Consider the following 13196-nt stretch of genomic DNA (forward strand, 5'->3'; position numbering starts at 1 on the left):
TATATATATTTTTTTATTTTTTATTTTTTTTTTTTTTACCCTTTATTTATACAGGTATTCATTGAGCCACGAGAACTCATTTTCAAGAGAGACCTGTTTAGGGAGCAGATGGGGGTTAAGGGCCTTGCTCATGGGCCCAGGGTGGGGCGAATGAGGGTGGGGGCTGCTGTGGGTGTTTCACCTACCCCGCCCACAATTTTGATGTCAGTACCGGGGCTCGAACCGGCGATCTTCCGATCACAGGCCCACCTTCTCTAACTTTCGCGCCACCATTCCCCCATATGGGAAACCTTATTGTAAAGTGCCGGCCTGCTTCCTCATCGACAGTCAAGTCAAACTGGTTCAAAACTAACAAAGTCCATGCTCAATAATCCAGGTATTCAATCGAACAATTTTCAGTCAGGTCATCTGGACAGTTTCTTTTTTTTTTGTGCTGAAACGTTTCACCTTGGAGTAAACTGTTGGGGGAAGAATCAGTTTTGTGTTGTGTGTTTACTTGACTGATGAAGCCTTCTGGATGGAAGATGAAACTTTTCAGCACAAAAAAAGAAACTGTCCAGATGATCTGACTGAAAATTGTTGGGTTGAAAGAAGAAATAACATGGAAATTAAAAGTATGAATTTGAAATAAGTTTTAAAATAAGCTGTAATAAGAAGAAAATAAAAAGATAATAATAAAAAAAAAAAGGCTGACCACCTTATCTTTGTTGAAATTAGCCAAAAATAAACCTAAAATTAGCAGAAGTAGCTGAAAGAGGTAGAAATAACTCAAGTTTGCTTAAATAATTTGAAATGAGCACACACAAAAAAAAAACTTAAATGAAAAGGTGTAAGTGGCCGATAGAATTAAAACGTCTAAATAATTGCTGAAATAGCATAAAAAAGCTGAAATTAGCAGAAAGAAGGCACAACGAGGAGCTAAAGGAAGCTAAAATTAGCACCAACAAGCTGTAATGAGTTGCAAAAGTTTGTAAACCGCACAAAGAGTTGAGGGTTGTGAAGAAAACTACATTATTTTTCAATGAGAAAAAAATGGCTACGAAAGCTAAATGTTTCAAAAATGAAAATTTGCACAAATACAAGTCACAGCAGGAATGTCTATAATGACATAACTATTTTGATATATGAATTGTTGAAATAGCATGAAAATTGCAAAACAAACAATGATAAAAACTGTATGAAACAGGAAAAAAAATGATCTGAATAGTGTGAATACTTTATATGCATTTATGCAATTGCAATATCTTTAACTGTGGTGACGAATTCAGGTATAGAAAAATACAATGCCAAGTCCGAATACATTCAACAACAAAAAAACAAAGCAAAAATCAGTAATTCTGTCTTGACAGCTTCATTACTACAATACTCACTCTTTAGGTGTTCCTTCATATTTGTTCATTTTCTCATTCTGTCTTGACTTGACCTATTTTCTGGAATCATGTCTGATTGTTCTCGTCCTTTCCTCTACCTGGCGCCTGTTTGTCACACCACGCTGTTCCTGTATGTATTGATCAAACTTCAGCATTTAAACTGATGATGATTACAGGATCCATACCACAGCTGCCATTAGAGTGCAACCTCTCCTGCAAGCCCAGTCTGTCATCCATCGGTCTCTTCTTTCTATTCATCCATATTTCTACACTTCCTCCTAAATGTCATGCTGCTCCCTTGGCACAGCCACATGGGGTTCAGGTTCACATCATTTATCCACCGTAAAAGTGCATTTATTCCTGGGTGCAGACAGCAGGGAAATATGTGAATCTCATGAAATAGCTCCCCTGCAGTGAAATACAGGAAGTTCTGCCTTTGTCTGTGTTACAACTGTAAGCATAACACTACATGGATTATGTTTTTTTTTGTTTTTTTTTCTGTGTAATAGCTGTGTTTGCTTTTAATCATAAGGAGGAATTAGTGTGACTTACTCAAGGCTATGCACACTCCATGTGTGAGGAGCCCTTTGTTTCTTCTGTTTGTGTACAGCTTAATGGTTAAGTAAAGCATTTAACTGTAATTACATTTTTAAGCACTGGACCACTTTCGATTTATTAAAAGAACTGACACCTTAATGAGAATAGCTGGATTTCAGTTATTGTTCCAGTGTGTGTCAAAAGTTAGTCATGTCAGCAAAAAATACAGTGTCAGATTACAGTGCTGTTTTAGATGTAGCGTTATGTTTTTATGTTGATATTTTTTTCCACATTCTAAAAATGGTTAATTCATGGTCACTCAGCTGAGAACACAGCCCTTTAGCAGCTGGTGTGTTTTACAGCAGTCCAGCCATAAACTAAAGAAGTTGATTCAGTTAGAGAATAACACATCTGAAATCCATGTAACCTCCTAATTTATTAGGATTATTTATTAGGAGAATAGGATAATTGCTGCTGATCTCATGCTGCTGATTTATTTAATGCTGCTGTATTCATTCTATCTGCTCACACAGACTCATGTTCGTGCTGCTGTTGTTCGGCGTATTACTGTTTTGGCACTAAAGTGTTTAACGTATTCTTAGTTTAGCATATTTCTTAGTTCATATTTTCAATATTATTACTGTTTTGATTTACAATTTATACTTTTGTTTTATGTAACTGGGACCCTGAGTAGACAATTTTGTTCCACCACATGTACCACGAGATGAGAATGACAAAGAGCATTGACATTGTAGATGAACAGATGCTGGGATATATTCATCATTTAACGCGGGTTCCTCATTTTTCTGGACTGAATAAAACGTGCATTGACTTTAAGGAAATGCAAAAGTGAGACGTCATTTATATTTGACCCATCAAAATGAATGCGGTCATTTATTTACAGAATCAAATTTAACATCAAACATGTACATTAATTTGGCAAATTATGAAAATAACAACATAAGCAATCAATCAGAAAAACCATACGGCCATGATTTTTCCGTTGCTGCACCACAGACATTTATAAAACTGTACAACTATGATCTTTTACCCACATGAATGTGGGTGAGCATTTTACACAGACATTTCTAAAATATCTGGAAGAATTTCTACTTGATAGAAAAGTTTAAAGATGGAAAGAAGTTTAGAGGGAGTAAGATGGTGTGTGAGGGAAATTAAGTGTTCACCAGAATCGACACTCTCCGGCTTTCTTCAGCTTTTCCTTACAGTACACTTAGGTGATGAAATCGGCTCCTTTACCTGGAGATGTCTCAGGTGAGATTCCGTTTAACGCACCCTTTCAGCGTCTCAGTAGGATGCTGTTACTCGTCCGAAGTAATGGCGAGGCTCTGTTCGACACATATTCACCTCAGTGGAAAATGTTATAATCCCATGGAACTCGGAAGAGCTTTGTTGTCATGTCAGGAACTCCAACAGCACTCCATCAGAACTCAGCAGAACTTGTGTAGTTTACAGAACTCCCACAGAACTCTAGCAACTACTGAACTCCAGAACTCTTAGAACTCCATCAGAACTTTTGCCCTGACTAGACCAGGAAGTACTGACATTTTAAAGACTCTTTCCCGGTTCACTTTTGGGATTTGTTCATTGGTCAGAAACGACCAGACGGGGTGTGTTTTGTGACGTAAGAGGTTAGAGACAGCGAGAATTGTTATGAGACAGATCAGAACTGTTCTCACAGACAGAGAGAGTTTTGTTTTGGCGTGTTTCAGAAACAGGTGCAAAACATCTATATTTACGTCTGAGAGGATTCTAAAACATGACAGTTTTAACATAACAACTTGTTTTTCGTTTGACTCCAACCTTGGAACGCACACACTTGCTCATTCAAAGGCAGAAATCAGAAAATGCATAAACTCTGTAACAGCTTTTAACATGAGTTCTAACTTTGCATGAGAATAAAAATCATTACTCAGTTAATAAAATTGATTAGTTCACTGCAGCATCTAAAATGGTTTGAACTAAGACACTTTGATTATCAACATTTGTAAAATAGTAATGATAATAAAAAGAGAGTGTTCTTTTTACTTGAATCTTCAAGAAAGAAAGTCTCAGGATGGGTGAACCTGTATTTATGGATTCAAATACATGAAATGACAGCTTCTGTCCCACAAGGTTCTTAAGGTCAAGAGTTTTGACCTTAGACTTAGTTTTGACGTAGGCCTAGTCCACTACAACATTGACCTTGAATTTAGCTGGTGCATTATATTTAATTTATTTATGTATTCATTATTTTGTTCTGCCATACATAGGACTAAATCACAGTTGACCCATATTGTTGTTAAGTATCAAACTACTTTAAATGGGTTAAATATAAATAGGAAAGTTATTTTAAATAATTAATTAAATAAATTTAAACTGAGGACCCATCTTCACCAAATGCAAGTCATTTATTGAACATTATCTTCAAAAAGTAAACAGTAATTTTTATCTAAAAACTGGATTCTATTAGAATTAACTTATGGACCTTAATTTATTAAGAACTGGTCTCATCATGCCCAGCAGCATTTTTTTAATGGTCTTATCAAAATGTAGTCACTAAACTATTAAAATGCAAGTTAGCTAAAAATAAAAAGAAGAAAATGTGAGTAAGAGAAGTAAATAATATAATTATTGTAAGGTAGAGCAGATATGCTAATGGCAGACATGACTATAATTTCAAATTTAAATAAATCTTAAAAAAATAAGTACCTGTATATACCCATTTTAATCAATGACACACAATTATTTACTCATAAGTGTGTAAATTAAGACACTTTATGCATGTGTGCTGTGCTGATGTGCTGCAACAGTTGGAAGCATCTGGAGGAATTGGTTTGCCTGATGTGGTACTTCTGACTTTAAATGTAGTCACACATCTTCCTACGCACTGTGTACTGTGGTACTGCAAAAACACATCTCACCACTGAACACATTGAAATACAGCTAGGGAGCAGGGCCTGATCACACTGCTCTGTTCATCTCTAATTGGAGTTCAAATTAGGGGGCTGTGAGTGTGTCTGGTTAAAAAAACTGCCCTGGTCTATTCTAAACATAATTAATACCTCATCACAGAGCGCTGAAATAACCCTCGGTGCTCCAGATAAACAACCTTGATGCTCCTTACCCAACTTCTTTAAGAGAAGAACTAATGAGTGGAATATAATCTCTTGACTTGGCACAAAGATTTAGTGATACAAAGAGGACAGGGTCATGTGGGGTAAATAAAGTAATAGTAATCATTTTGACAAAGTTCTTTCCTCATTTTTTGTTGTATTGAGCATAAGTGGTAAAAGTTAATGAAGCTACCCACGTCCCCTCCACATCTCTCCTCCTTTGTCTCTTTATTTTCCTCATCTCATCTCTCTGTTTACGTGGCAGCAGTAGCAGACAAAGATGGAGGGGAGAAAATGATGCTCAGTGGGACACTTGGAGGATCAGTTTGAAATTGAAATGAGGACGACCCACCCACCCACCACCCTATCATTTTTAAAACAGCCTTTGGACATTTTCTGTCGCTATCCTTCTTTCGTCCTCATCCTTCCTCAGTTCCCACCCTTCCCTTTGCATGAGTGAGTAGGAGGGTTGGGAATATAAATAACCCCCCTTCCAAAATAAAAAAGGAAAAAAGAAGTGAATAAAATAAAAAATAAAACAGCAGGAATGCTTGTTTCTGGAATACAAAAAATAAGCATATAATTTTAATCAACATGTCAGTAATAATAAAAATAGAAAGTGTTTTTGTTATTTAAAGGATTACACTCTGGTACAGATGTGTATAATCTCACAGACTGTGCCAACATAAGAAAAGTGTTGTTTTTTTGTTGTTGTTGTTTTTGTTCCCCCAATTGTCAGCTTTTATCAATAAATTGTTTTTTGGACACATTTACCTGTGTTCCTGTTCATGCGTTTTCTAGAGGAATAGACGGTACAAGTCAGTGTACTTAATATAGTAAGTTTGCTTAGAAATGTTCTTTTGGACCTTGTAAATTTAACATTTCTTTTTCACTTTTTGGTACTTTATTTTCTGCCCTTATTGCATGCTTTAGTATTTTTCATTTGTTTGTTTTTATCGAGTCAAATTGTTCCTTCTCATCCTGAACATGTCATTGTACTGTTGACCTTGTGTTAACCTTCATATGATAAATAAACAACTAACGTAACATAAGACTAAGCTGAATGTCTATATGGGAATGAAAGTGAAATGTCTTTGTACAAGTAAACAAGAAAAAAAAAGCTGGTAAAGTTTGGCTTTTAATACAATCTTTTCCCAGTCAAGTGGAGTATTATTATTATTTTTTTAATTCATACTAACTTTAATATTCAAGACATGGCCTGTGGTCACTTCTACCATTTATCCTATTTACGTGCAACTGCTTTTCACCCTCAGCATTGTTTGGATTGCACTGCTGATTGACGTCTTTGTGTTATGGCCTGAGGCCTTTTGTTTTGAGTGATACTGTCCAGTTACAGGTTGGTGATGTGCTGCCCAGCTGTGCAGTAACACATATGAGAATGGCTGGCCTCTCCTGACTCCTCCTAGTGGACCTCCCTCTTCAACTTGGTTGGAGTCTTTGTCTCCTCCTCCAACCACAGAAGAGGCTTGTCTCTTTAAGCCTAACTCTCCTGCCGAGCAGCTCATCATATTGTATGGGTGTTTTGTCGTTGTAAAATGTTTGGCTTTTTCTTAGATTGATTCTGCCAGGACTAGCTAAAACATTTGTTGCCAAGCGTTTGATTTTGACGTCTGTCTTCGTGTTCATGGTCAAACCGCTTGTGTAAGTTTCTGAAGGCAGGCTCAGAAGTCTTATTTGTAGAAAGTTTTGCTTTTGATTTGAGTAATTTTGATTTAAGGCTAAAAGCTTTGCTTGTGATCATTTGTTTAAAATGTTTGTATCAGTTAATGTTCATCATTTAGTTTAGTGACCAAGGTTGTATAATTTTGTTTACATAGAGATTTGTAGAACACCACCTAAACGTGATTGTTTGATTTACCTTTTATATAGTTGGTAAATTGCTTTGGCTAAAAGTTGTATTTGTAATCCACAATTGTCAGTTGTGGATTACAAATTAACAATTAACAAGTGGAATAGGACAGCTGAGTCTGAGTGTTTAGAGCCAACGTCCTCCAATTGAACCTCGAGTCGGGGGTTTGACTCCACCAGCAGTCACGTACCGAAGTGTTCCTGGGCAAGACACTGAACCCCTCATAGCCTTCGATGTGTGTCCCATCAGTGTATGAATGTGATAAATCTCTGATTAGTCTTTGTAGAGATCTAGTAGAGTGCTGTGTGAATGAGTAAATGAGGGCACAGATTGTAGTGTAACACACTTTGAGTATCTTGATAATTAGAAGGGCACTATATAAGTACACTCCATTTCCCATTTAATAGTTAGTCATTTTAAAGGACCCTCTTTTATTTTTTATTTGGTAAAACTTAACTGGTCAAATAATAAATCACTTTTAATTAATCAAAACCTATGTCCACCGGATTTTAATGTTACCTTCCATTTGCCTGACTGAGCCGAGTCACACTTGGCTACTGAGACGTCTCACATATTTTGGAGTGGTGGCGCAGAGGTTAGAGAAGATGGGCCTGTGATCGGAAAGTCAGGTTCAACTCCCCCGGACTGACAACGTCAAAATGTGGGTGGAAAAGGTGAAACATCCACCTGCCTCCACCCTCATTTGCCCCACTCTGGGCCTTTGAGCAAGGCCCTTAACTCCCACCATCTGCTCCCAAACAGATCTCTCTTGAAAATGAGTTCTCTTGACTCAATGAGACTCCTTGTATAAATAAAGGGTCAATAAAAATAAATAAAATAAATATTCCACAAACAAAGAGGTTGAGTGAGTTGTTTGAATTGTACCTTGGAAGCACTGTAGGTGGTTCTCTGTAGTTGAATATTAGTGGTCAAATGATAAACGGCACGGTGGGTAGAGCTGTTGCCTCTCAGCAAGAAGGTCACCAGATCTGGAGGAAGAAGTGAAAAATGTGCTGGGGGCCTTTCAGGTGGAGTTTGAATGTTCTCCCCATGCATGCGTGGGTTTTCTCCAGGTATTCTGGTTTCTTCCCACAGACCAAAAACATGCATGTTAGACTGATTGGTGACTCTAAATTGTCTCCAGATGTGAGTGAGAGATTAAATGGTTGTTTGTCTTGTTTGTCTCTGTGTCCCTGTGATGGACTGGAGAACTTTTTCAGTCCCCACCTCTCACAAAATAACTGCTGGACATGGTCACAAGTGACCCCCGTAACCCTAAAAGGAAGAAATGGGTAACAATAATAAATTGATGGATGGATGGATGAAATAATGATAAATACAACTTTTGTCTTAAAAAGGAAATAGTTCTCAATAAAAACATCCTGGTTTGTCTTGTTTTTTTCACCATGATTGATTGCAATATGCTGCATATTGCATACATCATACACAAGCATTAAACATAGCATTAGTACACATAGTTGGTCATGTAGACTTTATTCTCAGTGAAAGGCTATTGTGAGACCATCAAACTTCACCAGACACTGAGTTATAAGGTTTGAGCCTGGGATCTGGCAGACAGCGCCTCATGCCAAACTTCCAAGCACAGCATGTTGTCAAACAAGCCCTCAGAACAGCAGCGGCTCGGTTCTGCTCCGACTTGGTTCCCTGACGGTTCTGGTTGACTCTCTGGTTCAGGGTAGTGGCTGTGGGCTCCAGAGAGTCTGCAGGATCTACAGCGGTGCATCCCTGCTCAGAATTTCTTGTGGGCTGGCTACCAGCTCTTGGGTTCACCAATGGGTCTTTAGGTCTAGTTCTGTGCAACCCTTGAGCACCAAAGCACATTTGTAGGTGGTGGGTGAACCTTTGGATTGTCAGCACAGGCCAAAATTGAGTCCAAATCTGGATGAAAAAGTTCCGGTGTGCTACAAAGAGAACGCTAGACCTACAGCTGAGCGTCCCTGCTTGGTAGTCCTTGTGGGCTGGCTACCATCTCTTGGGTTTGCCAATGGGTCTGGGGATCCGGTTCTGCTCCGGTTCTGGTCCAGTTTCGTGCGGCTCTCTGAATCTTCTGGGCTCCAAAGTCACTGTAAATGACTGAACTTTTTTCAGATCAGATTAAAACTTTCCCTCTAGTATTTCAGCTGAAGGCAACTGGACATCTGGGCAGGGCTCTGTTGGCTTCTGGGAAATGTAGTGAGTTATGAAATGTTATGAGCAGCAATGCAGTGTAGGCTTATTGAGAGAAAAGTACAAAATGGTGGCGCCTGTCCGAAGTATTTTATTTTTAGATTTTTTTTTTTTTTTTTTACTGTACAGTATCCAGTACTGTCCCAATCACGTGAGTGATATTAAAGTTGAAAATCATGTGTCGTGTACAATTTTTCTTTTTCCCTCGTGTACAATCTTACTTTGAAACACCGCAATAGTCAAACCGCAAAGTAACGAGGGACTATTGTAGGTATTTCCATAAAATGACTTTTCTGTTGGTTTCAGATGTGATATAGGATTTGCCTAGCAACTCTCAGCTAACGTTTAGCTTTGCCACGTTGGGAAGAGACCCTAAAACTTGCATATTAGAATTATAGTAGAATCATAGTAAGTGTCTTTGACTCTTTATGGTTTGTCAAGATTTGTTTTATAACTACCGCCTATTTATCCTACTGTGTCTGATAATTAAAAAGTATATCCCCATATGGTTGAACTGCTTTTCTGTTATAACCAGGGGAAGTCTAATGTCTCTGTATTGTATTTGTTACTAATATCTTGTTAATGTTGGAAATCTTTGTGCATTCCTGTAATAATGTGTGGCATTATTAGAGTTGAATCATGTCAGCTGAAATGTGTGACACTGTCATGGCTTCTCTTGTGACTGTTGGTTCTGTGCCACATATGCTAATGTTTGTCATGTAGGATTGGTGTCACAATGGGCAGTGCCTTTTGTTTTTCCCTAAATAGTTTCACAGTTATGTTTAGTCTCAGCCCTGGGTGTTTGGTGCTGTTTATTGTAACGGGTCACAAGTGATAGTTGTGTGCACATATTTGGTGAAAATCAAAGAGAAGCACTGTGAACATGTTTTTTTTTTTTTAAACCAATAATTAGTATGCAATTGGATATTAGATAAATAGGATATAAACTTGATATTTTGGTTACAATAGCAAATGTCCTTTTTGTAATAAATTTATGAAAACATTCACCTTACTGAGCAAACAAAGACCTATCAACTTTCACACCAAATATAAAGAAAATTCTTATGTTCACATATTTTGTTTTATGTGTTGATCTACTCAAAACCTCACCAAATATATATTTTTAGCATATTAATTAATGTCTAGATTTTGAGATATATCTTTAATTGCATAAAATACCAATAGAAAATGAAAGTATTGGCTAAATATAGGAGCATGTAGCCTATAAATTAGGTTAAATTGATCAGATTTCATATGGAAATGTTAATTAAAAGAACCGTGTCTGGTGGTGTTGACATGTGATCACTTGACTTTCAACTTAGATAGATTTATGGGAGAGAGGCTAGCTCAAATCAGACCCTAAGCTAGTTCAGCTGTTGTATTTATGTCTGTGACAGTTGTCAGACAGATGGTGATATTTTTTTAATAATAATTTTGATATGGATATCATAAAATAGTTACTACACTGAGCAGCAGCATTATAACTCTGTCTGGCTGCAGTGCTGAAAAGAAAGCTGCAATTTTTCTTGTTCTTGTTTGATGAATGATGATATTTCCAGGCTTATTGAAATTCTTCATGTTTATTTGAAAGGGGACAATTGAGCCAAAAAAATATATATATCTATTCAATTTTTAAAGCTGTTATTTTCAAGAGCTGCACACATTTAAAATCACCAACTACCATCAATTAATCTGCGTTGAGCATTAATTTAAAGAAAAGTGATGAGAAAACAGATTCAAATAGAACTTTGAGAGGCTGGAAGTGGGGTTTCTGAGAGAATTAAAGAAAGTGGAAATGAGGGGTTGATTTACAGGTTTAAGAGAAACTGTTGGCACTGCTCCTAAACCTGCTCTTCAGATGAATTTCTCTTGTAATGACCAAATTTATCTAAAATGATCAGTAAGCAAACATCAACTAAATAATTCATAGACACATATTTTGTAATAAATGTTTTTTTTGTTTGTTTGTTTTTTCTGTTGCTGCTCTATTATGATAGATACAAGACATATTAAATTGTCATTGTTTGAACTTGCATAGTATTTAAATGAATGCCTTTACCAGGGGTGGAAAAAATAAATAAAACATCAGTTGTTGTTTTCTAATGTATACAAGTGTTTTTCTTTTGTACATGCCAAAACAGGGCGAAGCCTATACGACATAGAACTTGTGTTTTTATTTAAAGGTATTTACTTATTAAAACAAACTATAATTTAGATTACACATTTGACATTGCCATCTAGCAAAATACTGTAATAACAAATTACAGAAGATTTTTTGTAAAAACTTATACAATTTAACTAGGCCTAACACAATCAAATATAAAATGTCCTAACTAGCTTTTTTTTTCACCTCTGCAGATCTTTCAGGGCCTCCTTTGTGTTTTCTACAACCTTGGGGATGGAGATTACAACCTAACGTTACCCAACTACCGTCTGGACAATGGTGAATGGCATGAGGTCCTCTTTGATCGCCATGACAACGAGATGATGCTGAGGCTTGATGGTGGTGGTGGACAACGGGAGGTGACAGGATCACGAGGCAGAAGTCGAGAAATCATTATTGACCCCTCTGCTGTGATGCTGGGAAACACTATTCCCTCTGGAATCAACATGAGCTTCCAAGGTGGGTGTTAACTGTCTGTAGCTCAAATTAAAATGTGCGAGTGTACCGAAATAATATTTTAGAGCTCCTCTGTGAGCTAACCTTTGTCAACAACTGAGGCTGTGCCATAACCGATTTTACCACTGGTGGCACCCTTCCTGGTTGTTAATTGCATCTGTGTGTCATTCTTTTATTTGAAGAAGCATATTTCCAAACACTAGTTGGGAAAATAATGTAATAGGTTTTTATTTATTCATTCTTTTTTTTGTGTGTGTGTGTAGGTAAATGTTCATAAATTTGCTGCAGTATTCCACTGTGTACTTTTGGAAATTTGTATGCTGCCATTTTCTAAATGCTTATCCCTCCGAGTATTGTGTGCTCTGGCATAATTAACAAACACACACACACACAAAATAAATAAATAACTAAAACAAGCAAACAAACAAAAAACACATCTATGAAAAAAAATAGTTGCTGGATCATTTCAAAAGTGGTTAATGATTTTTCAGTGATTGCACAGTAAAGCATAAAAACAAAATAATAATAATAATTAAAAAAATAAAAAATCACCCCAAACAATGAGAAAAAGCCCAAGGAGAAGTCAAATATTTAAAATAAGAAACACTAAAGCTGCCACGATGGAACATTTATCATGGACACACACACACATGCACACACACGGGCAACAGTTCCATGTCATTCATATGCACATTTTAATGGATTGATGGGAATACTGGGGATACTCAACAATTGTTTGGCACTTTCTCATCACCTTGAAAGTTCTGGATGTTTTCAAAACTACTATGTACTTACACAGATAATGTTTTAGGTAGATTTCTACCCAGGTAATTTGTTTTAGTCCGAGGGCGAAAACATTAAAATTCAGAAATGTAACTTCTCTGTTCCCAAAGATGTTTTCTTCAGTTGAAACGCACCTTTAATGTTGTTCTGAGTTCTTCTAGAGTCCTTCCATTCATTCTCTTTTGCCTGCCTCTTCCTTTTCGGGTCACAGGCGTCACTGGTGCCCATTTCCAGCAGTCACTGTACACGAGGATGGAGACAATCTGGACATGTCTCCAGTCCATCACAGGGACACATAGGGACAAACGAGACAAACAACCATTCACTCTCGCTCACACCTAGGGACAATTTAGAGTCACCTAACATGCATGTTTTTGGTCTGTGGGAAGAAACTGGAGTACCTGGAGAAAACCCACCTCTGCACGGAGAGAACATGCTAACTCCACCTAGAATGCCCTCCCCCCGGTCGGAATTTGTTCCGGCGACCTTCTTGCTGAGAGACAACAGCTCTACCATCTGTGCCACACAGTGCTGCCATGTCTAGGGTCATTAAAAATAATAACAATAATAATTGTGTGGTAGGTGCTTATAACCTCTGTGGTCATTGTGTGATAGACAGAGCAAGTCCATCACAAGGCCACATAGAGACAAACAACCATTCATGCACTCACTCACTCACTCACTCACTCACTCACTCACTCACTCACTCACTC

General features: G+C 37.3%; 1 protein-coding gene across 1 annotated transcript in view; it reads left to right on the top strand.

Annotated features, from left to right (window-relative positions):
• Positions 1-13196, top strand: part of si:ch211-186j3.6 (neural-cadherin) — a 467709-nt gene that overhangs the window by 386059 nt on the left and 68454 nt on the right. Inside the window, exon 28 of the mRNA XM_037694242.1 lies at positions 11439-11703. Coding sequence (XP_037550170.1) covers positions 11439-11703 — 265 coding nt within the window. The remainder of the gene's footprint in view (positions 1-11438; positions 11704-13196) is intronic.

The sequence above is a fragment of the Nematolebias whitei genome, chromosome 2 (assembly GCF_014905685.2).
Source record: "Nematolebias whitei isolate Nwh7 chromosome 2, NemWhi1, whole genome shotgun sequence".
Lineage (NCBI taxonomy): Eukaryota > Metazoa > Chordata > Actinopteri > Cyprinodontiformes > Rivulidae > Nematolebias > Nematolebias whitei.